Here is a 24,026-nt window from a genome sequence, read left to right as displayed (position 1 = left end):
GATCTGCCTGTGGCTGGCTCCTTCTCATCTTCAGGTCTCTTCTCCAATTTCATCTCCTCAGAGAACACCCCTAACTCCTCCCAGACTAATGTGGACTTTTTGCACCCACACAGGTGCCTCTTCATACCCCCTCTTTATTTCCTCCATCACTCTTAGTATAAACTATTTTTGCTTTTACTATTTCATTTCTCTGTTCATTCATCTACTATCTATCTCTGCCACCCGAATGTCAGGTCTACGAGGGGGGAGACCTGCTTGTCTTGTTCACTGCTGTTCTCTCCAGCGCCTGGAAAAGGGCCTGGCTTATAGGAAGTGCTTAATAACTATTTGTTGAATTAATGTTCTATTATTCTCTTTCTAGAGGCAGAGAAACTGAGGCCCAAACGACGAAAGGGACACTCCAGAGATGAATTAGTGTCAGAACCCAGAGTAGAGGGCAGTGAGGCCAGCTGGAACTCCTGGTCAGGAGATTGTGACCTTGGAGGAGGCCGATCTCTCCAAGCCTCAGTTTCCCCATCTGTAAGACCGAGCAAGGCAGTCATGACCACTATAGGAGAGGCCCGGTACTAGGTGTGAGACCTCGTCCATTTCCATGAATTATATCTGAGGTGCAGCATCCGCGACCCCCAGACACGGTCAAGCGCCCCAAAAGCCGCAGAAGGAGAAAACTACAATCCCCATAGCGCCGCGGGCGGCGCCTGCGCACGGCCGCCGGCCCGCGGTGCCGCGAGCGCCATCTGGTGGCATCTTGGAGTAGCGCTCCGCTCCGCTCCCAGAGGGGCGGGGGGCCCGAGGCGCAGACAGTCGGAGCGCGCGGCTGCAGCGGCGGAACCGGAGCCGGGAGCCCGAGCAGCCGCCGGATCGCAGCCCGCGGGGCCCGCCGCAGCCATGGGCAACCGTGGCATGGAGGATCTCATCCCGCTGGTTAACCGGCTGCAGGACGCCTTCTCTGCCATCGGCCAGAACGCGGACCTCGACCTGCCGCAGATCGCCGTGGTGGGCGGCCAGAGCGCCGGCAAGAGCTCGGTGCTCGAGAATTTCGTAGGCAGGTAGGAACGGCGCGCCCCGGAGCGCGGACTCGCCCGCCGGGGTCCCCTGCCCTCTGCCCCGGCCCCGACGGCGCTGCCCCACGGACGGCGCGCCCCCCACCTCCAGCCAAAGGGAGGTGGCCCCCCCCTCCACGGGAGCCCCTCAGGCGGCAGCGCCCCCCGCTTGTCTACAAATGTCGTCAAGCCACAGGCCACGGTATCACGCCCCCCTCCTCCGCCCCATCCTTTAGGGAAGACAGCGCTCTGCCAAGAGCCCCTGGCAAAGGGTTGCCACCCTCCCCCAGTATAGGCACCGAGGGGGCCTGCATTACTCAGCGCCTCCCGTCGGCTCCGAGAGCCTCTTGGAGCGGGCAGCACCCCTTGGCAGCGCCCCCACCCCAGGGCTCTACGGGGGACAGCTCCCTGCCCCATGGGAGTTCCTGGACAGTGGCAGGAGACCCCCCCCCCGCCTCCCCCCCCCCCCCACGCACGCACTCTGCAGCCCCTGGGAGAGGACATAGCCCCGTGGGCATCGAGGACCAGGCACAGCCTCCCCCCTCACACACACACCTCTGCGGCTCCCGCCGCCATCCGTGCGCAGCGCGGCGCCTGGCTGGGGGGGGAGGCGCGGGCTGCAGGATGAGGAAGAGAAGGGAGGTGGGGGAGAAACCGCTTCCGATCCTTTGCTGAGCAGCTGGCCCATTGCTCCGCCGCCGCCCCTGGGTGGGGGGCGCCTGTCAGTGTCGTTCTCCTCTTGGCCTGGCAGAGGGATTGTGATGGAGAGAGAAGGCAGCGGAGGGCAGAGATGACTAAGACAGGGAGGCTGGATGGCGGGAGGGGGGCAGCCATTTGCAGAACCTAATCCCCCTCCTGCCTCTGATCCCACAAGCCCCTGGGAAGGCCAGGTGGCACGGGAGTAGGGGGCAACCGCAAAGACAAAGGGTCTTGGGTTTGGGGGGCAGGCAGGGTCGAGACCCCCCCATACTCTCCCCAAAAAGGGGAGGCAGAGATGGCTTTTCCGGTGCTAAGAAGGAGAGAGAGAGGACGGCAGTCTCCCGTGCTGCTAGGCAGAACGGGGGCTGGGCAGGCAGGAGAGTTGACACTGACCTCCCCACTCTATCATCTCCCTCCCTCACCTTCAGAAACCCTAGCTTTCTTCCAATGACCTTCACGGCTAAGGAAGTGCCTGGCATATGGAAGAGGGAGGCAGAGGACCCCCCCAACCTCTCAGAGGACAGAAGTTCTAGGGAAGACATCCTTGGCCCAAGCCAGGTTCTGCTGTGAAAACTTAGGCGAGTCACTTGCCCTCTCTGAGCCTTAGTTTCCTCATCTCTAATATGGACAGTTGGCCTGGATGGTTGTTCCTGCCCCTCAAATGACCTGGGAAGCCCAGTGCACACACTAGGGGTGAGGCAGAAGGGTCCTGACAGGAGCGATATGTCTGTGGGATGTTGGAAAACCACCATGGGGGCGGCCAGCCCCATCTGGTCAGCAGAGGGGGAGGCCGTCTGCCTCTTGGGGACCAGCTCCTACAGTACCCCCCTCCTGCTCACGTGACCCCCAGAGCTGCAGAGACATACAGGCGAGACGCACAGATGGGCCCTTTCCCCATGGCCTGACAGTCAGAGCAAGGGGATGGGGGGACCTCGGAGGCAATGAAGCCCTGAGGCTGTAGTGCTTTAAATGGCACTTGTGGATATCCAGCACTTTACAGCGTACAAACCATATTCCCACCTTTCCTCATGGAGCATTTGCTGAATGTCTGCGCTGTGCCAGGCTATGTGTTCTCGGCATAGGGTACAGACGAGAAAGTGGCTGCAAGTGAGCCCTTTGCATGTGCCCCACACCACACTTCATGGGATGGCTCACAACAGCCCCATGAGGCAGCTCCCATCATGCCCATCCTCCAGATGAGGAAACTGAGGCCCTGAGGTTACATGCCTTGCCCAAAGCTACACAGCCAGGAAGGACAGTGTCTGTTAGACCCCACAGCCCAGCTTCCCAATCTGGACCCTGACAGCCTCTGAGAGCCAAGCCCTGCACTGGGCACAGGAACATGCAGGCATGTGGGCCCCCATTTTCCCATCTGAGGGATGGGACACTGATGGCTGCGGCTCTCCCTTGCTGAGACGGTGGCTGTGGGGCTCCAATGAGTTCATGGGTGTAAGCATGTGGGAGGGAGGTGTTGGTAGTCAGGTTTGGGGGCGTGCGTGTGCCAGGACAGACCCTGCTCTGCCCTCCTGGAGGTCACTGTCTGGCAGAGAGAGGTGCCAGTCCGTAGGCAGCACAGCAGGCCAGCCGGGCACAGCTGAATGCGGCAACCGTTTGCCAGTCGAGTGGTGGAGCGGGATGTGGACGCTGCCCCCTGCACCCAACGCCCTTGGACAGTGGCCCTGCAGGAGGCTGCGTGGGGCGTCCCGGTGCAGGCCCAGGGCAGAGGAGAGGGGCTTGGGCTGAGGCGGAGGAGTGGGTGGGACAGCACTATTTGATCCTCGTGAGAGCTAGGGAGGAGGCCAGGGCTGGGGTGCAGGCGGGAAACTGAGATTCCGCAGGGCCCCCAGCCAGCCCCACCTGCTCCTTCATGTGCTCCGACCTCTCCGCCCAGGGCTGGGTCCCCAGGCTGGTGAACATGGCAACAGCCGCTCTGCCTCCTGGGGCTTCCCGGGAGTCAACCCCCGACGGAGAGGAAGTGGAAAATGCACCAGGGGAAGCGAGGCTGCTTCAGGCCAGCTGGGCTCCTGGGCACCCAGGAGGGCCCTGTGTCAGCTCTGCAAAGGAACTGGCCCAGCGGCCGGCCCAGACCCTGCTAGGACTCCTCTGGGTCTGTGCTATTTCTTCATTCCCCTTTGAAAGAAAGGAAAACTGAGGCTGATTCAGTCATTCATTCATCATTCATGGAGGGCCAACAATGCTCCGCATGGGGAATGCTAGGGTAGAAAAAGCAAAAGCTCTGCACTCCAGAGGGGAAACTCTGAAATAATGAACACAGGAGCATGTATGGGGTGAAGACAACCAGAGAATGTGGTCAGTGCCGGGGAGGGGAGTTGGCTGCTTTCTGTGGGGAAGTCAGAGAGGGTCTGTAGGAGGGGGTGGCATCTGAGGGATGAGAAGCCATGGACTAGCTGTGGAGAAGCATTGTAGGCCAAGGGAACAGCAAGTGCAAAGGCCCTGGGGCAGTAATGAACTTGCTGTGTTTGAAGAACAGGAAGGAGCCACTGGGGCTGGTGTTTGATGAGCAAGGGGGACATGGCCTCAGAGAGGTAGGCAGGGGCCAGATCTACAGGCCCTCAGAAAGTGGTGAGGAGTTTGGGTTTATTTTCATTATTATCAGAAGCTTTCAAGTAGTGGAGTGACTTGAGCTGATTCCAGCAAGTGTGTGACATGGGGGCCGAGAGGGGGCAGGAGACAGGGGAGGAGGCTGCTGTGGCAGGCAGGAGGTGACAGGACTTGGACCCGGGCTTTAGCTGTGGGGAGGAGGAGAATGATGGGGTTCAGGATATATTTTGGAGGAAGGTCCCACAAGACTTGCTGGTGGATGGGATGTGGGGGGGTGAGGCAAGAGGAATCAAGGATGACTTCAGCATCTTTGGTTCGGGGTGGGTGTTGGTGCCATTGACGGAGTGCGGGTTTGGGATACAGAGCAGGTTTGGGGGGCGGGGGTAGGAGCTGGAGCTTGGTTTTGAACATGTGGAGTCTGGGACGTCAGGTGGGCAGTGTGGTGATGTGAGTGGGAAGCGCAGGGGAAGGCGGCTGGAAATAGACATTTGCGAGTTGTCCGTGGAGAGACAGGATTTAACCCATGAGCGTAGGTGAGATCATCTTGGGGGCGAGTGCAGACAGAGGACTGTGCGGGGGCCCCAGGACACCCCAGCGTTTTGTGAGCAGGTCCCTGGTGCCCCAGGCTCCCCCGTTGGCCCTCCGCCGCGTGCCCCGTCCCCACAAAGCCCGTCCAGCGGCAAGAGTGGGGAGTCCTGGGACAGGCTTCCAGGCTCCGGTGCCCTGACCTCGCTCGCGCTGGTGCCGGGCAGGCCAACAAATGGGCAGTGCGCACCCTCGTCACCCTCTTGGCCCCTGGGGAGGCCGAGGCCAGTGGGGATGTGGCAGAGGGGCTGAGAGCTCAGCCTCCGGGGTCGGACCAGGGTTTGTAGCTCAGCTCCGCGACCTGCAAGCAGAGTGACCTCGAGCGTGTTTCTTAAACCCCCTCAGCCGCTGTTCCCCCATCTGTAGAATGGGGGTAATAATAACGCCTCCCTCCTGGGATTGTGCTGAGACAATGCCTGAGGGGCACTCAGAGGAAGGCCTGGCATAGAGGACGTGCCAGTTCCGGTCCTGCCTGGGCATAGGTGCAGCTGGGGGTGGGCCAGGGTGGGGACAGAGGTCTTCATCTGGTTTGGGCAGGGGGCCTGGTGAGCAGGCCTCTGTCCAGGGCCCAAGGGGCAGCCTGGGAGACAAGATTTTGCGTCTCCCTGGTTACTCTGCCTATGCCTGCCCAGGCTCCCTGCCTCCCACAAACCGCCCTGCCCCTTCCTCCACATCCTCATCCCAGCACGGGCTGGGTGCTGGTCTCCAGCCTCTAAGAGCCCTCCTCTTGGCCAGCCCCAGCCCCTCCCATGGGGGACGCCCAGCCGCCACACTAAGCTCTGTCTCTTCCTCTGAACACTTGCGGATACATCTTAGTGGGCCCATTTCCCAGATTTGGAGACTGAGGCCAAAGAGGATTAGGGGCTAACAGAGACATTGCAGGTAGAAAGTCACTGACTGATGGGGGCAGAGGGAGCTGACATTTTGTTGGCACTTGCAGCGTGCCAGGCCCTATGGATCCAGCTATGACCAAGCCGGACCCATCCCTGCTCTTGGGGGCTCGCCACTGAGCAGGACAGAAAGACACTGAATCACACAGAGAGCTCTTTTTGTCATGTTTGAGGAAGGGTATGAGGAGCCTGATGCTGAAGGGTGGGGAACCGTCAGGGGACTAGAGAAAGCCCCCTAAGGAGGCGGCATTTGAGGCTGGACCTGAGCAAGAATAGGACGTGGTCAGGCAAAGGAGTGAACATTCTCCAGGGGCAGGGTCCCCCCTGAGCAAAGGCCCAAGGCGGGAAGGAGCCCAGTGGGTTTGAGGACCTAGAGGCAGGGCAGTGTGGCTGAGTGATGAGGTCCGGGAGGCGCTAGTGGCCCCTCGACAGCCACCCCCACCCAGAGAGCCCCCATTGCTGCCGGGCAGCCACATTCTGCTTTAGCCTCTCTGTGCTCAGAGCATGCACCTGCCACGTGCTGAGTACATGCCCACAGCTTGACTCATGTGCCCATCCCCGGCCAGAGGACATCTTCCCCAAACCCCTGCCCCACTCGGTGGCCTCGAGGAGCTGGGAATGAAAGGTGACCCTGGGAGACGGCATCTGATCCCAACTCCAGAAGAATCGAGTTTCCCAGGCCTTGGCTGGAGTCAGAGGGTCGAAACCTCAGGGGCGGGATGCAGGTTGGGGAGGGCGGGAGGGGAGGAAGCGAGTCGTGGGCGCAGTGCTATCAGGCGTGGAACAAGAGCAGGAGTGGGGGCCCATGTGCCGTGTGTCCAAACATTCCAGTTATAAATCAAGCTGAGGAATTGCTAGATGCAATGCAATACAATACAATACATTGCTAGATACAATACCCCCCACCTTGACGAACACACCTTTGTAAGAGCTTGGCAGGCTGGGTGTGAATTTAGAATTTCAGACTCCTCAGAGTTCTGTGATGGCATGTGGAGGTGTGGGGACAGGTGGCCCCTCTCCCCAGGCTGCCCCTGTCCTTCCCACTCCATCCTGCACCACAAGGGGCCTCTTTGGCTCACATGTGGACACCCCAGCCCTCATATCCCAGCTCTATCTGCGGCCCCAGAAAGGATCCCCCCTGAGCCCCGGGGCAGCCCCACAGCAGTGAGGGCAGCTTTCAGGGGGGCAGACCCTGGAGGAGAGTTTGAGGCTGCTCAAGGGGGATTCCTGGACACTCAAATGTGGCCCAGGAGGGGTGCACAGGCTCCAGCCGGGCACCTGCCCTTGGCACCTGGGGACCCCTTGCTCCATGGCGAAAGTGAGGCCAGAGATCCAAAAAGGGACCCCGAAAGCTTGGGGCCCCTGATTCCCCAGGTCCAAGGGCAGTACTTGTTACTGTCTGCTTGGAACCAACAACCTGTTAGTAGGAGGAGCAGGTTTTCACATGACGAAATGGCTCGGAGAGGGTAGGAGACCTGCCTTATGTCACACAGCAATGGAATCAGAGGCAAGACAGGAACCCTCACCCACCTCCTGCCTTCATGTGAATGTCCACCCTCTTCACCCCGACCATGTGCGTACATATCACGCACCTCAACTTCTCCTCCACTCTCCCTGGTTGTCTCTCTGGCACTCTTACCTCCTCCCCGGACTGAAATCTGGCTAAGGAACAGGAGCTGTTTGGGGAAGACAGCTCTAGCAACTTGGAATTACTACAGGCAACAGGACAAAGAGGAATATTGGCCTCACAAGGTGTTCAAGACAGTCTCTTAAGTGGCATCTTCCCAGTGCCCTGGCCAGAGGCCCCAGGGTCAGCCTCCCCCTCCTCTCTCATCCTCCCTGTCCTGGTCATCCCCGAATCTGTGGTCCTGCGCCTAGTCCACCCCTCTACCTCCACCGCCACCACCTTTGTCTTAGCATTGGGGGCAGCCTCCTCCCTTGCCCCTCTCATCTCTTCTCCCCCTGACAGCATGGAACATTCTATGGCTTCCCAATCTGACCCCCTCTGCTTGAAGCCCTCTTTGGCCCCCTGCCCTCCAAACAGAGCCACGGCTCCTGAGATGGGCCCCTGAGGCCTGCCTCACCCAGCCCTGCTTCCCTCCGGTGCTCCCTCCTGGGCCATCTGAGTATCTTGCAGTTCATGGAAAAAGTGGGCTGAGTCCTCTCTCTCCCCCTCCTGGGGGCCACTGCATATGCTGGAAGGCTCTTCAACATGCCCTGGTCTTCCTCCTTCACTGGCTCGTCCTCCAAGTCTCTCATCAGCCAACACCTCCTCCAGGATGCCTTGCCTGACCACCCTCGCCCCCGATGACCGGCCCCTGGGTGTGTGGGGTAGAGCTCAGTTTTCTCCCAGGATGAGGAGCTGTAGAGGAAGACGGCTGAGGGCTCCTGGCAGACCGCAGTTTCTCCCACGGTTACGGTGGACTTTGTACCTCTTTGTGACTGCGCCACTCGTTCATCACTCCAGCTCTGATGCAAATGATCTTAGCACAGGAAACGAGGTCCCCAACCAGGGCGGGGAGAAAAATCTCAGTAGGTGAAGGCACGCTCCCCTCTGACCTGAGTCCCGAAGTCGAAGGGACAGCGCTCTCCCGGCAAGACCTCAGGGCATTCCCTCGACAGCCCCAGGAGAGAGCTGCTGGACTGTGTCCCAGGTCACTGATGGGGAAGCTGAGGTTTGGAGCAGGGAAGTAATTTATTGGTGGAGCTGAGATTCCTTCGCATCAAGCTGCTGGTGAGAAGAAATAAGGATCCAGATGTGGCTCTGAATTGAATGACTTGGGAAATGTCCATGATAGGCTATTAGTCAAATGGAGCTGCTACCCAAGTGTGGACGGAGCCCGGTGCACATGTGGGCATATGAGGGGCGTGTGACTTTGTCTCTCTGAGCCTCAGTTTCTTCCCCTGTAAGATGGGGAAATGGGTCACACCCACCCCACACAGCCGTGCGAGGATCAATTTGGAGGCTGCAGATTTCTTAAACAGCTTAATAAGGTATAATTCACATGCCATAAAATTCGCTTGTTTGTAGTGCACAATTCAATGATTTTGAGTATATTTACAGAGTTGTGCAACCAGCATCACCATCTAATTTTAGAACACTTCCATCACCCCAAAAAGAAACCTCGTGATGGTGCGGATTTTAAAGCCCGTGGCAGAGTCCCTGGCCGGCAGTCAACGACCCCTCGGTGTTTGCCACGATGATAATTATGAGTGATGAGATGATGAGCCCCCGGTGTTGGGATGATGGTTGCATTTTATTTTTTAAACACTTTATGTATTTTCTGAATATTTTTTCAAAGGAGAACATATGATTTTTAAAAGTAGGAGGCAAAAGAGAACTCTATTTCCATTTTGAAAGTATAAAAAGTCATCAAGACTTGAAAAGAAGGAAGGAAGGAGGAAAGAGGCCAAGAAGAAAAGTAGGAAGGACAAGGTGGAAGGAAACATCATGGATCTTCTTTAAAAGAGAAAATGGTTGCTGTGGAGAAAGTGCCAGGCTCTGAGTCCAGAGTCCTGAGTACAAGCCCCAACCTGTCACTAACGTGCACTGTGATCTTGGGCAACACTCTTCCCCTTTTTCTGCCTCAGTTTCCACATGTGTACAACAAGGGTGATGGTGACGGTGAGAAAACCGGAGGAGCTCGTCTTTAAATCATTCTTTCGGCCAATGAGGCATCCCCCGTGCCGGCTCCGGCTCCGTGCTGGGTGCTGGGGAGACGGCCGTAAACAGTGCCAGCCCGGTGCCTGCTCTCAGGACAGCAGGACAGCAGGGGAGGCTGAGGCCCCGACTGTTCTGAAATGTTCAAACCTCAGCTGGAAATTCATGGGCTGTGTGACGTGGGCACGCCTGGGGCCTCCTGGGGCAGCAGGAACAGAGAGGGACTTGTTGCCTGGAGGCAGCCTCACCTCCTCCCTACTGTATTTCTTGGCCCACCCACTTCCTCGCCTCCACCCCGGCTCCCTGATTCAGAGGGCACCTCAGAGCCTGCCCACCCCCCTTGCCTTCCACGTCCAGTGGCAAAATTTGGCTGGAAATATCCTGGCCTGACTGCCCACTCTTCCCGCCAGCCCCTGGAGACCCACCTTCCAGCTCCCTCCCTGTGCACTGTTTGGTGACGGTTGTGGGAGCCCAGCCTGTGTTCTCAGCTCACTCAACAAGTTATAATATTTGTAATCACGAAGCTACCATTTATTCAGGCATTAACTTCTACAAGCCTCAAAGAAACCCATTTTATAGATGTGGAAACTGAGGCTCAGAGAGGTATGGTCATTTGTCCACAGCCACACAGCTCCTAAGTGGCAGCTCTGACATTCAACACCGGGCTTGTCTGACATCAGAGCCAGGAAACAGGAGACTTATAAGAATGACCTCCCCTGGGTACATGCCACACCAAGCATGCTACTTTCTGGCATCGTTTGCATTCAACAGGATCTAGGATCCAGGGTCCCTGAGCCCTGGCCCCAGATGTGGTGGTGGGGGTCATTTCAGACCTTCGATGTACTTTCTCCAGACCCCTCTGGGGATGACAGTGTCAATTCAGACAGGGAGCGTACGGCGTTTGGAGGTCCTGAGAGGTGTTTGTTTCATCCTCCCTGGCTTCAGGTTTGAAGGTGCCTCTGCAGATGGCAAGGCAAGGCCTCCCCGGGAAACCACCATCTGCCTAGAATGAGTAGGGAGAGCTGGCATGCCACCATGCAACCCTCCCACACGGCCTCCGAGGCTGGTGGGCCCGGCACACTTTTCTCTGGGCACCTGTTCTGTGCTCCCTCAGCCTAAGCAGGAGCTGGGTGGGAAGTGCAGGGGTGGCACTGGCTGGATCGGCGTGAATCCACAGGGCTGAGGCACCAGGGGGCACTTTAACAGAGCGCTGTGGGACAGGGTGCCCAGGTGAAGGGCAGGGGCTGTGGAGCTGCCGAGCCTGAGCCATGCCCGCCCCTTCGAGTGCTACCTGAGCACCTACCATGTGCCAGGCCTGTGCCGAGCGAGGCTCTCACAGTCTGAACGTGGGAACAAGCCGGTGCTCTTCACTGGCTGTCCAGGTGTGGGGCTGGGGAGCAGGCCTCCAGTGTCCTGGTCCCTCTTGGCCACCTCTCCCATCACCGTGTGGCCTCACAGCTCCCTGCCCCTCTCTCGGCCTCTGTCCCACCCTCTGGACGGTGATGGGGGCATGAGATGGCCTCTGAGAGCTTCTCCTCTTTGATGTCCATCGTTTCCGTCCAACAGTTCATGGCCAGAATCCTGAGATCCCATTCGGGGCCCGGAGGCGGTGAGGCAGAGGGTTCCAGAGGATCTTGGATTCCTTGCTGAAATTTGGGAATCCTCCTACGGAGGAGGCTGAGAACAGGAGGCACTCCTCGGAAGCCCCCTTGAGCTGCCGAGCGCCTACTGTGTACCAGGCACGGGCTAAGTTCTTCTTCAGCTGGGATTCGACCCCAGGGCCTCTGCCTGGAACTGGCTCCCAACCACTAAGCCAGTGATCCTTCAACTTGAAAGGGAATGTGAAAATCACATGGGGATTGCGTTTAAAATCCAGATTCTCTCCTCTCCTCCCCAGACCCCTGCCCCTAAGATTCTAACCCAGCATGTCTGAGGAATGTGCATTTTAACAAGCTGCCCAGGGAATTCTGATGCAGGCCCTGTGAGGGTGTCACTTTGAGAACCTGGGCCATGGCAGAGATGGGGCCCCTCTTGATCCGGGCACTCCTATCCCCACTCTGGCCCTGGGAAATCTCAGTCTGAGAAGAGGCTCTGCCCCGACACGTGGCCCTGCCCTCTAATCTCTGCTTCCCATAAGCTGCTTGGCCTTTAAGTAGCCCTGGGGAGGCAGTGACTTGGGGCAGGCAGGCCCAGACCCTTGACCACTGCCTCCAGCCCAGCCCTGGGCTCCCCGCGCCCTCAATGCGGCACCTCACAGACCTCTGCGCCTCAGGCCGGCCAGGGCCAAGTGGGCCCATCTGTGCAGGGGGAGGCCGTTCAGGGAAGAGCTCCGGGGCAGGTCCATGTCTCTGCGTGGGGGCTTTCTGTGGGGAGTCCCATCCTTCCAAGCCCCTCCTGCAGTTTCCATGGCAACTACTGTTGCCATGGTATTGCTGGGTGAGGAGCTGGTGGGGAAGAGGGTGGACCCCAGGCCCCATGTGAGAACAGATGTCCTATCTCCACAGCCCTGGGGGGATCCCAAATACTAGGGGGTCACCCCCACAGGAGTGAGTAGGGGAGAGATAGAGATAGGAAGTCCCCCAGCCCCCCAGTTAATCACCTCCTTTTCTGTGCTGCCTCTTGCACCTCCGTTCCAGCACATGTCACACTGCACTGCATTATCTGTTTACTGGTCTGGCTCTCCCACCACACTGTGAGCTCCTCGGGTGGGGAACTGTCTGACTCATCATCTCCCATCCCCAGGGCCCAGCACAGGGCCTGGCACAGAGCAGCTGCTCCCAAATATGTCGTAGACTGAATTTAATTGAATTACGTAAAAAGTCAAGTCTGGCTTCCACGGGTTTAGGGAGCAGCACAGTTTGACAGGGAAGTTCCCAGGCTCTGGGGTCCAACAGACACTTGGGTTTGAGTCCTAGCCCTGCCATTCCTAATAGGGTGACCTTGGACAAGTCACTTCACCTCTCTGAGCCTCAGCTGCCTCATCTGTAAAATGATAATTTCCACATCCGAGCACTGTGCCGAGGACTTGGGGATTCAGTCGACATTTATGAAGTACCTCCTGTGTGCTAAGCCCTGTGCTGGGCTCTGGGACACAGTGGTGGACAGAAAGAGCAAGCCCTGCCCTGTTGAAGTGCAGAGTCTTGCAAAAATGAAAAGCGCTTGCCGGGTACCTAGAAATGATGAATAAATGCAGGATTCATCATCCTTTTCCTTCCCCATTAAAGTGGCTGACTCCTCCCCCTTAGGAGGGCAGATGAGGACAGGGGATGGAAGGGGCCTCCCCGGGGTCCCAAGAGGAGGCCTTGAGCCCAGGAGCCTGGGCCTGCTCTGTTCTCCCTGGGACCCCCTGCCTCAACCTTGGGGCACAGGAAGATGTGTGAATCCAGGTCAGGCTCTGGGCTGGGGGCAGGAGAGTCGGGTTCTTGCTCTGGCTGTCTGAGCCCTGTAGGAGCTTGACTGTGTCTTTTCCCCTTCTTGGGCCTCCATGTGTCTCTCCGTCAATGAGGTGGCTGGCCGGATTCTATGGTCCCTCTGGCTCCAGACAGCTCCCCCTCTCCTGGGTCCTGGGGGTCCCATGACTGCAGATTCCGCCAGCTTGGTCCCTGAAGAGGCCTCCACCCTCATTCTTGTGCCAGCCTGGCTGGGGCCGTAGTGGGTGGGGAGATGGGAAGAGCTGACAAGACAGAGAATCGGCACTTGCAAGAGTTAGCCAAAAGGACTGCTGAGGTTGCCATTGGCACGAGCTGCTGTCTCAGGTACAGACATCAGGCAGAGGGTGACCTTGGGACCCCTGAGTTCAGTGCTTCAAAGGACTGCAGGGCGCTGAGGGGCTGGGAGCTTTCACCGCAGAGTCAAACAGTTCTAGATCCAGGGTCTGCTCTGCTAGCTACTGGCTGCACAACCTGTACACCCCTGAGCCTCAGTTTCCTCATCTGTAAAAAGGGATAATAACAGCACCTACCTCACGAGTCTATTATGTGGAGCCCAGGAGCTATTGCCCGCAAAGAGCCTGGCATGCAGTAGGCGCTTAAGCTTGAGTTCTTATCCTTGCCTTCTCCTTCCCCCCAAACCCCTCATCCTCAACACCAGCCAGATGGGGCCTGGGAAGGGGAAGTGAGACGCTGCCCTTCCGCACAGCGGAAGGGAGGGGAGGAGGTGCAGCTCCATTTCCTTGGGATCCACCCTGTGGCCACTGGACACTTGGGCATGTGGGGCACCCCATGCCTCAGTTTCTCCTGGGCTGAATGGCAGTGGCTGGGTTGGGGCAGGGACTTCCTGTTGGCTCAGAACCAAACACAGGGCATACCTGAGAGAGGTCTCGGGCTTGTTGGTTTTGTCTCCTGGCACCTCAAATGCAGAAATTCTGTGACCCGGGGGATTTGGGGGAAGTCTTTTCCACCTTTCTCAGCTGCTATCTCCCCTTAGCAACCTGATGCCCTTGGGCTAAGGTGTGGTGGGGCACTGTGGGGAGCTTTGGAGCACCCATGACCATCCTGTTACCCCCAACTCATTGCAGGGACTTCCTGCCCCGAGGATCTGGCATTGTCACCCGACGCCCCCTGGTCCTGCAGCTAGTCAATGCTACCACAGGTACGTGGTGTCGTCCACCAGCAGCCCGACCTGGGCTCACCAGCCCCCCACCCCATCCCCAAGGAGAGGTCCAGCCTAGCCGCTGAACTTGCTCGCTGTATGACCTTGGTCCTCCATTCCCCATCTGGACAGTGGGAATAAAAATGCATAACGGAGACATGGCGTTGCTGTGGGGAGGGAGGAGAGAAAAGGCAGCGTTTGGGGGGTGTGTGTGTGAAGGTCTATTCCCAGTGGAAAATGGGACCCAGGTGGGCTCCTGGCTGTAATAATTACCCCTAACTTCGCCCCCTCATCCCACCCCCACCCCGACTCCGCCTCCGGGGCAGAATATGCCGAGTTCCTGCACTGCAAAGGGAAGAAATTCACCGACTTCGAGGAGGTGCGCCTGGAGATCGAGGCTGAGACCGATCGGGTCACCGGCACCAACAAGGGCATCTCGCCGGTGCCCATCAACCTCCGCGTCTACTCGCCCCACGGTGAGGACACCTGGCCCCGCCCCCGGCCTCTGGGCTTCGCCGCTTAGCCCCGCCCCTTGGGGGGGCCATTTTTCCTTGGCCCCGCCTCCTTGCAGGTGCCTCGTTACGCAGGCTCCCCGCCTCCTGCAGACTCCGCCCCCACAGCGACCCCACCTCTGTGCATCCTACCCTAAGCCCCACCCTGCCATGACCCCGCCCACCTCTGGCCTCGCCTCCAACGGGCCGCCCGCTTTAGCCCAGCGCTTTTCCCTGACGCGGTCCACCCACGGCCACGCCCCCAAGCCGACCCTCTCTAAGCCCGGCCCTGTTTCTTAATCCGCCCGCCCACGGCCACGCCCCTCGCCTTGAGCCCGCCCTCTCGCCGCCCTGTCCAGTGCTGAACCTGACTCTGGTGGACCTGCCTGGAATGACCAAGGTGCCGGTGGGAGACCAACCTCCCGACATCGAGTTCCAGATCCGGGACATGCTTATGCAGTTCGTCACCAAGGAGAACTGCCTCATCCTGGCCGTGTCCCCGGCCAACTCTGACCTGGCCAACTCAGATGCTCTGAAGATCGCCAAGGAGGTGGACTCCCAGGGTAGGTTCCCACCGGCAGCACAAGGCCTCCTGCAGGTCTGTTCTCAGTGGAAGGGGAGCCACTGGAAGGCCTAAGCGAGTAGTGGTGAGATCAGACTTATGCCTTTAAAAGACATTTTGGCCACTCTGTGGAGAATGGATGAGGGGTGGGGGAGGGAGGGAGTGGGCAGGGAGGTGGAGGGAGCAGGCTGGGAGTGCATTGGGGTCCCTTGTGTGAGGGCAAGTGCAGATGTAGACAAGCCTCTCCTGCCGCCCCCCAGGGCAGCGCACTATTGGGGTCATCACCAAGCTGGACCTGATGGACGAGGGCACAGATGCCCGTGACGTGCTGGAGAACAAGCTGCTCCCCCTGCGCAGAGGTAGGCAGGTCACTCTCCTGACCCTCTCCACTGCCCATCCTCTTCCCCCTCACCCCCTGCAAGGCTGGTTACCCCAACCTTGAACCCGTCCACAGGCTACATCGGGGTGGTGAACCGGAGCCAGAAGGACATCGATGGCAAGAAGGACATCACGGCTGCCTTGGCCGCTGAACGCAAGTTCTTCCTCTCCCACCCATCCTACCGCCACTTGGCTGACCGCATGGGCACACCCTACCTGCAGAAGGTCCTCAACCAGGTAGGGGCTCAGGCTGGGATGAGGCCTGGGCAAACCAGCATGAGAACAGGATCATTTAAGTGTGTTTTATGAGACCAACCAGCAGAGTTTAGCATCTCTGTTATGCAGATGAACAAACTGAGACCCAGGAAAGCAAAACAGCTTGCCCACAGTCCCATGGGGAGGTAGCAACAGAGCTTTGCTGACCTTTCCCTGTCTGGGGCTGGGAGGGGAGCCCTATAACCCCCCAGGATGGAGAGAAGACCAAGACCTCGTGTGGAGGGGGCACTGACAAGGGCTTGGGTTTGGGGACCAGGATTGGAGTGTCCTGGGCTGAAGACCTTGATCCTCCTGAATGAGGAGAGGCTGATCTGGAGACGGGAACAGGTGATCCCAGGGGCTTCCTTATGATGTTTCTCCATCTGCAATGGGGCTTCCAGAACTGAAGTGTGTGCGTGTGTGCATAAGGATGGGCGGGAGGCAGTGGAGAATGCAGTGTTGCGTAGAGGAGTATTGGGGACTCTGGAGGCCGCAGACCTGGGTTCCAATCCCAGCTTTGTCACTCGCCCACTGAGACACTCTCTCCAGCTCTCTGAGCCTGTATTTCTGCATCTGTAAAATGGTGATAAGACCCTGTTTCATAAGACCATGGTGCAGGTTCAAGGAGAGACTGTGTGTAGGGTCCTAGCCAGAGTGAGCCCAGAACCTGAGAATTACCTTAAGGGAGGCCTTAAACCCAGGGGCACAAAGGAGCGGCCCTCTAGCTATCCCTGCCCCATTTATTCATTTGGTTTGGCTCTCATGATGTCTAAAAATATTAAATTAGGGGCTGGCCCGGTGGCCCAGTGGTTAAGTGTGCACGTTCCGCTTCGGCGGCCTGGGGTTCGCCGGTTCGGATCCCAGATGTGGACATGGCACCACTTGGCAAGCCATGCTGTGGCAGGCGTCCCACATATAAAGTAGAGGAAGATGGGCACAGATGTTAGCTCAGGGCCAGTCTTCTCCAGCAAAAAGAGGAGGATTGGCAGCAGATGCTAACTCAGGGCTAATCTTCCTCATAAAAAAAAAATTAGTCAAAAATCAGGTGATTTCATATAAAAATCTGAATTTCTGGCTTCTATTGAAAATTGAGTTATTCATTCATTAATTAAATTAATACACCTCTGTGAGCACCTACTGTGTGCCAGGCCCTGCCCTCAGGCAGCTTTCGTTCTCTTGGATGGGGCAGCAGAGGGCATGGCTGTGTCTGCCCTCTCTAGCTCTCCACCTCATTGTGTCCACAGGGCCCCTGGCATCCTGGTCCTTGCCTGGCCCTGTGAGCATCTGGGTTTGTGACCTTGAACTTAACTCTTTCCTCGCCCCCCCACTCACCAGCAACTGACGAACCACATCCGGGACACACTGCCCGGGCTGCGGAACAAGCTGCAGAGCCAGCTGCTGTCCATTGAGAAGGAGGTGGAGGAGTACAAGAACTTCCGTCCTGATGACCCAGCTCGCAAGACCAAGGCTCTGCTTCAGTGAGGCCCTTGGCGACTCCTGACTCCCCATCACTGAGCTGCCCCTCCCCCCAGCCTCTCCGCACAGGGCTCTCCCAGGGCTGCCCCCACTGGGCTGCTGCTGCTCCCTCAGGCCACACCGTTCTCCCTCCAGGATGGTCCAGCAGTTTGCCGTGGACTTTGAGAAGCGCATTGAGGGCTCAGGGGACCAGATCGACACTTATGAGCTGTCAGGGGGAGCCCGTATCAACCGGATCTTCCATGAGCGCTTCCCCTTTGAGCTGGTCAAGGTAAGACAGGCTCCCAGGGGCAGGAGGGCTCAGGGCTAGCGCCCACCCCCTCAGGACTCTCTCACAGGTACCATGGCTGAGCCCACTAGAGGCCCTAGTGCCCAGCCCTGGGAGTGGGGCAGACCCTGTCTTGACCTCCTAGGCAGCACGACAGACCCTGACCAGCCGTCTCTCTCTCCTACACAGATGGAGTTTGACGAGAAGGAACTCCGAAAGGAGATCAGCTATGCCATCAAGAATATCCATGGCATTAGGCACGTATTGGGGCCAGGGAGGGGGGCTGGACCCCGGAAGGCAGGAGGGTCTAATGCAGAGGCATAGGGCGTGATGAAGTGAGCTTCCCTCAGGAAGGACCAGGAGCCCTAGTCCCCAGTCCCCTCAAACCCCAACTTTCTGGCCCCCAGCTCAGACAGCCTCCTGCAGGGGGAGATGGATGGGAGGCCTGGGCCATCCCCAGCCCTGCAACCTGCTGCCCTCCTTTGCTGTCCCTGAGAGCAGGGTCTAGAGGTGGGACCAGCTGAGCAGAGCCCAGGATACAGATGTCTGGGGAAGTACCCTCTGGGCTTGGGCCCCCACCCACCCTTGGGGTGAGACCACTCCCCAAGTCCTATCCAGGTAGCTGTGCAAAGCTGCCCAAACCACTGGGTTGGGCCTGGGGTGGATCATCTAGGTATTGGTCTGTGTCCTTTTACGGTGGGACGGGGACTCTCAACCATCCGACCCTCCCATAGTCCCAATAGCTCCAAGTGGGCCCCATTCCACCCCATGTCCCTCTAGCCAAGCTCAAGGCCTGTGGAGCAGGGAGGGGGACTGGGAAATAGACGGCTCCTTAAAAGCTTAGCCCGCCCTTCAATGCCCTAGAGCTATACTGCATTCACTCAACAAGGAAATTTAAAGCACCTACTATGTGCCAGGCAGTGAACGAGACCAAGATGTCCCTGCTTTCATGCAGGTTCAATTCCAAGGTTTGGCATGGAATTTACAGACTGATAACTGCATTGGCTAAGGCACAGGAAAAACTCTCTCCTGCTCTTAAAATAAAATACTTTTTCCCAGAAAGGCTCCTAAAGAGAACCGAATCCGGCAGTTTTCAAACCATTTCTGGCCATAGAGCCATTTATGTGAACAGAACCTTAAGAGGAAACAGGACATATATGACAGTTATAAGCAGACCTTGTGTTGCCCCAAGGAGTATCGATTGAAAGTTCTTCATTAGAATCCCACCCGCCCATTTTACAGATGGGGACACTGAAGCCCAGAGAGGGGTAGTGGGAGGACCCAGAGGGCCGAGCTCAGGGGGTCGGGTGGGGCCCTGGCCTGGCACACCTGGCAGGAACTGGCCTGTGACACTGTGCCCTTCTCCTGCTCCGGGCGTTCAGAACGGGGCTCTTTACCCCAGACATGGCCTTTGAGACCATTGTGAAAAAGCAGGTGAAGAAGATCCGAGAACCGTGTCTCAAGTGTGTGGACATGGTTATCTCGGAGCTAATCAGCACCGTTAGACAGTGCACCAAGAAGGTAACCCGGCGGCCCGGCCAGCCCCCGCCTCTGCCCCATCCTGCACTGCTGCCAGGCACTCCTTCCCCACGTCCCCACTGCCTCCTCGGTAGCATGTACAGACCTCAGCGGGGTGGGGGAGGCAGGCCACCACAGACCAGGAGACGGGGACGCTCTGAGGGGGCATCACCCACCCACTGGCCCCCAGGCCCAGGGGACCAAGCGATTAGACCTTGGTAAGACAGGTATGATGGTGGCTGTTTGTCCTGAGAGCCCATCAGGAGCGCCCCCAGCTCAGGGAGAACAGGCCTTCAGGGGACCCTGACCCCCCTCCCTGCTCTCAGAGGGGGGTCATGTCTAGGGGCTCCAGGGAGGGGTCTTGGGGAAACCTTAGCCCTGGAGACAGGTGAGATACAGGGCCTTCTTGGGTGCTGCTCTGGGGGCCTGGACAGCCAGAGGGGTGCAGAGGATCCAGGTCCAGCAGGCCCCCTGACTCCCCACTGTCCTTCCTCCTCCCCATCCTCACCCCACCCTCACTCAGGGCCTTCCCCCCCCTTTCCATCCACACCCGGCCTCCCAGGGACAGAGCCCTCTTCCATCCGCTGTGTCATCTGAGCCCGCCAAACCACCCAAGGAGGGCCGGGCAAGGCAGGGGGGATGGCACCCACTCAAAGGAGGAAGGCTGAGGCTCAGGAGACCAAGTGACCTGCCTAAGGTCATATTGGCTAGGAAGTGGCAGAACTCTTACTCGAAACCAAGGCTCTGGACTCCAAGTCCAGTGCTCGTTAGAGTCCACCTTCCAGCCTCCCTTCCTTTCCTCTCCCCACTGCTGCCCTGGCCCCTCTCTATCACCACCTCCACCCTTTCTGTCTTTCCTCTTCTCTCTCTTTCTGTCTTTCCGAGCTGAGTTCCTCCAGACTCCGTCGGAGGAGAGGCAAAGGATGCCCCTTGAGGAGAAAGGGAAGGGCAGTAGAGCAGGGAGCTGGAGAGTGGAGGTCAGGCAGCTAAACTCCATCTCCAGGAGGCATCGTCTGAACCATAGTCTATGCAAATGGAGCCCCCTGGAACTGTGCAGTGCACAGCCTGGGCAGCTGGATGCAGCAACCCTGGTGAAGGTGGGGCATTGTGTCGGGCTGTGGAGTCAGGATGAAGCAAATGCAGGAGGTACTGGGAAACCTAGAATTGAACAGAATTTGTGGGTGGGGTCCTGGCCTGGGTCAGCCACTTAGGAGAACCCAAGGCTGTGACAAAGATGGCATTGGAAAAGAGAGAGAGGCTCAGTGTAGCTGAAGACTGGGGGCCCAAACGCTGGGGAGAGGATCTGAACTCAGTAAGGGGCCTTGTACAGAGCAGGGGCTTGGTCCCTCAGAAGCGCCCCATCCATCCCCACAGAGCCCTGGGGATGCTTGGCAGCACCTGGGAGGTGCCCACTCCGGGTGGCGGTAGGGAGGGCCGGGTCCCACGCTCACATTGTCTTCTGTTCTCTCTCTTTCTTTCTCTGTGTCGGTGTCTCTCTCTCTTCCCCCATGCTGTGCCATCCTCCACCCCTGGACCCTGGCCCTGCTTGGCTTCCATTCCCCTCCTTCTCTCTGCCTGCCTGCCCGCCCGCTCACTCGTGGCTGCTCCTCCGCCTGTCCTCCCCTTCTCCCTGGGTGCAGGACGGGCCTCTTCACACCTGACCTCGCTTTTGAAGCCACAGTGAAAAAGCAGGTGCAGAAGCTCAAAGAGCCCAGTATCAAGTGTGTGGATATGGTAGTCAGTGAGCTCACGGCCACCATCAGAAAGTGTAGCGAAAAGGTATGACGGCCGCCTGGGCGGGGCTGGGCCTGGCCATCCTTTTCTCATGGCCATGGCCTCCCGTGGGCAGAACCGTCTGCTGAGCAGGCCTGGCAGCCTCTCGGCCACCCACGTGGACCCAGATGCCCACGCTGGCCAGGTGGTTCCTCAGCCTGAGGTTTCACGCCAGCTTACCACCCTGGGTCTCCTCACATTCACAGTCCCTTCGGGTCCCCGTCTCTGCCAGAAGACTTTGTTCCAACCCAAGTATCGTCACTGTCCCTTTCCACCAATAAAAATGACATGACGATGCTGAGGATAAAGAGATGGCTGCTGCTGATTGAGCACCTACTGAATGCCAAGCCCTGGGCTAAGTGCTTGTTATCTGACAGAGCCTTGTTGTCTGGCTTAATCCTCTCAACACCCCTAAGAAGTGGGTGGTAGTATCCTCATTTTACAGATGACAAAACCGAGTCTCAGAAAAGAAAAGCCAAGTGGGGTTCAGATTAGGGAGGCTGAGGGAGGAGCCCTGAGATCAGGCCTCCTGGAGCGAGGGAGCTATCCCGGTCCCTCCAAAGCCATTTGCCTAAAAGCATATTGGATTACTCGCTTTACAGTAATCCCTATGTGTTTGGCAGGGTTGGCCTCTTTTGAGTCGTCTGTGACCTTTTAGACGCCTTTTTCCTATTTGTCCACTTTTGGGCATTGTGAAGATTTTTAGCCAGAGCTGCTGAAGCATTTCTTCCCAGGGGACTGCCTGAGAACCAACTGCCAGGGGGCACCTTTCCAGAGTTCAAATGCCCCCGCCCAGCAGGCTGAACCAGCATCTGGGGGGGTGGGGGAGAGCCCAGCCTCACCTGTACTGGAAAACACTCCCTGTGCTGGGGAGGTGGGATCGCACCTGCCTTACCTTCATGTTTCAATTACGCGTCCCAGTTTTCATGGCTCGTACACGATTAGTCACTGCACCTCTTTCACAATCTTGTCTCCCTTTTGCCCACTTTTGTGTCAAATGGGGATAGATTAAGCAAATCAGCATCCACTCAGTGTCTGTCCAGGTGGAATGAAACCTGGGCTGGGCTCCCCATTGCATAGTACTTATCGTGACATCTTAGTCATGGTCCCACGGCATCATGAATACTAAGCAACGCACTCTTACTTTTGTTCAACTTTAAAAAATGCCAAATTCATGTTAAGCTGACTCAAATCCTTCTACAAAAGAAGACAAGCTATAACTAACTTTTTTTTTACACTTTGTTTTTTAATTATAAAAGTTATACATTCTTAATTAAAGAAAATTTGGAAAATACCAGAGGAAAAAGAAGGCAACAACCCTCCCCTGCCAGAGAGCCACTGTTGAGATTTTTGAACATTTCCGGCAAGTACATTCCTTTTTTTAAGAACAAAATTATCAGTGTTGGTTTGTTTTGATCATACATGATTGTTATGAAAATATTCAAACAGCACAGAGAAAGCAAAAGTCCCTATAAGCCCACAACCCTAGAAAGAAGGACTTGCTCGCAGCACACCCTTCCTAACTCATTATAAACATACACTGGTTTTAACCGAAATCGGATCATCCTACACACACTGACCATGCACTCTCCTTCCTTACCAAGCAGTGTGCAGTAGAATCCTTGTGTGTAGCTACATAAGGACCACGACCTTGAACTGCTGAATGTATTCCACTGTAGAAATGCGACATCATTTATATATTCAATATCCTATTGACAGACATTTAGGTTGTTTCAAATTTTTTTTCCTTTACAGACTGTGCTACAGCGAATATCCGTATAGATGTATTTTTAGTACTTATCCTGTTGTTTCTTTCAGGCAAATTTCTATATCTAGAACTGCCAGATCAATGGTGATGAGCATTGACAATTTTGGTACCTTCTGCAATGTTGCCTTCCAAAAAGTTTTCACCAGTTTATATTCCTCCAAATCTTTTTTTTCGATGCATAGGTTTGTTAATTTTGTTAGGTACACTGTGAATGTATTAGCATTAGAATGTATTAGGGTTTTCTCTTAATAATATCCATTTTTTTGAGTATTATTACATGGTCTGCATAAGCATTTTTAATGATTGCATAATATTCTGTTGATTAGATTTATCCCGGTTTACTTAACCACTTTCCTATTGGTGAACATTTAAGTTGTCTCTAGTTTTTCAATATTATAAATAACCTGGCAATGAACATCTTTGTGTATATAGAACTTTATTTTTCTTTCTCTAGGATTATTTCCATAGGATAGATTCCTAGAACACTGATTCCTAGATATAAACATTGAAACACCGTGCGACACTTTGCTGAATTACATTCCAAAAGGAAAGCAGTAATTATTGTAAATGGTAAAATTTTGGAAACAACCAAGATGTCCACCAAGAGTGGACTGATCACATGAACTATTACACAGAAATGGAAGACTATAGCTGTTTAAAGGGCAAGGCATATTTATTTCCATTCATACGTCCCTCCACAATGTAGTGTGAACAAAAAAGCAGGTTTCAGGAAAGAATGTATAGTATTTGGGGGAAAAACTTATATATATGCATGATAAATTTCCAAAGGCATATCCACCAAATTGCTAACCATTATTTCAAGAGAGAGCAAGGAATATAGGAATTTTCCCATTTCTACTTCACAAATTTTAGTCCTGTTCAAATTTACAGTGAGTCTGTATGATTTTTGTGAACAGAAAAAATGAGCAACAAAAACTTTAAAAAGCAAAAGGAAAGCTTTAAACTTATTTTTTAACAATTTTTGTCTTTTATTTAGTGGATGGTAATTATTTTTTTTAATATGGAAAAATTCACCCATCTCTGTCTTTTTTTTTTTTCTCCCCAAGTGTTCTAAGCTTAGCAAGCCACTCCTGCCAGAAGTTCGATAAATAGTCAGCTCTAATTATTCCCAGCCCTGCTGGGATTAGAGTTTTCATTACTAGATGAATTCTAGAGTTTAATGTTGGGCATAGAATGTGCTGCTCAATGCTCTCAACAACCTTCAGAGGGGAGGTGTCATTACTACCCCATTTTACACATGGAGAAACTGAGGCTCAGAGAGGTCCAGTCACTTTTCTGAGGAGAGTCAGCAGGGGAGGAGCCGACTCTGAACTCAGAGCCATGAGGCTCCAGGGGCTGTGTCCCTGGCCACTAATCGGTGGGCTCCAGGCTGACCTGGACTAAACTCAGCCAAAGACCAAGAGAGAAAAGTTCCATTTTAAAAACTGGCTAAAAGTCTTGGAAATGCTCAGAGGCAGCCAGAATGGAAAAAGATGCTCAAAGAGAA

General features: G+C 56.1%; 1 protein-coding gene across 20 annotated transcripts in view; it reads left to right on the top strand.

Annotated features, from left to right (window-relative positions):
- Positions 1–768: 768 nt before the first annotated feature.
- DNM1 (dynamin 1) overlaps positions 769–24,026 on the top strand; it is a 41,940-nt gene continuing 18,682 nt past the window's right edge. For 14 of the 20 annotated variants that reach the window (XR_011506212.1, XR_011506208.1, XR_011506207.1 and 11 more), the window contains exons 1-10: positions 770–1,049; positions 13,957–14,030; positions 14,357–14,506; positions 14,881–15,084; positions 15,344–15,442; positions 15,538–15,698; positions 17,052–17,194; positions 17,328–17,463; positions 17,650–17,717; positions 18,843–18,981. Coding sequence is in view for 14 of the 20 variants with exons in the window: in XM_070518645.1 (XP_070374746.1) it covers positions 889–1,049; positions 13,957–14,030; positions 14,357–14,506; positions 14,881–15,084; positions 15,344–15,442; positions 15,538–15,698; positions 17,052–17,194; positions 17,328–17,463; positions 17,650–17,717; positions 18,843–18,981 (1,335 nt within the window). In the remaining 6 variants the exon portion in view is untranslated. Of the gene's footprint in view, positions 1,050–13,956; positions 14,031–14,356; positions 14,507–14,880; positions 15,085–15,343; positions 15,443–15,537; positions 15,699–17,051; positions 17,195–17,327; positions 17,464–17,649; positions 17,718–18,842; positions 18,982–20,618; positions 20,758–24,026 lie in introns of all 20 variants that reach the window. The other 6 variants (XM_070518646.1, XM_070518651.1, XM_070518642.1 and 3 more) reach the window with 2 other exon arrangements.

The sequence above is a fragment of the Equus asinus genome, chromosome 10 (assembly GCF_041296235.1).
Source record: "Equus asinus isolate D_3611 breed Donkey chromosome 10, EquAss-T2T_v2, whole genome shotgun sequence".
In the NCBI taxonomy this organism is placed as follows: Eukaryota; Metazoa; Chordata; class Mammalia; order Perissodactyla; family Equidae; genus Equus; species Equus asinus.
The sequence above is the reverse complement of the archived record's forward strand: the minus strand, read 5'-3'. Positions and strand labels throughout refer to the sequence as shown.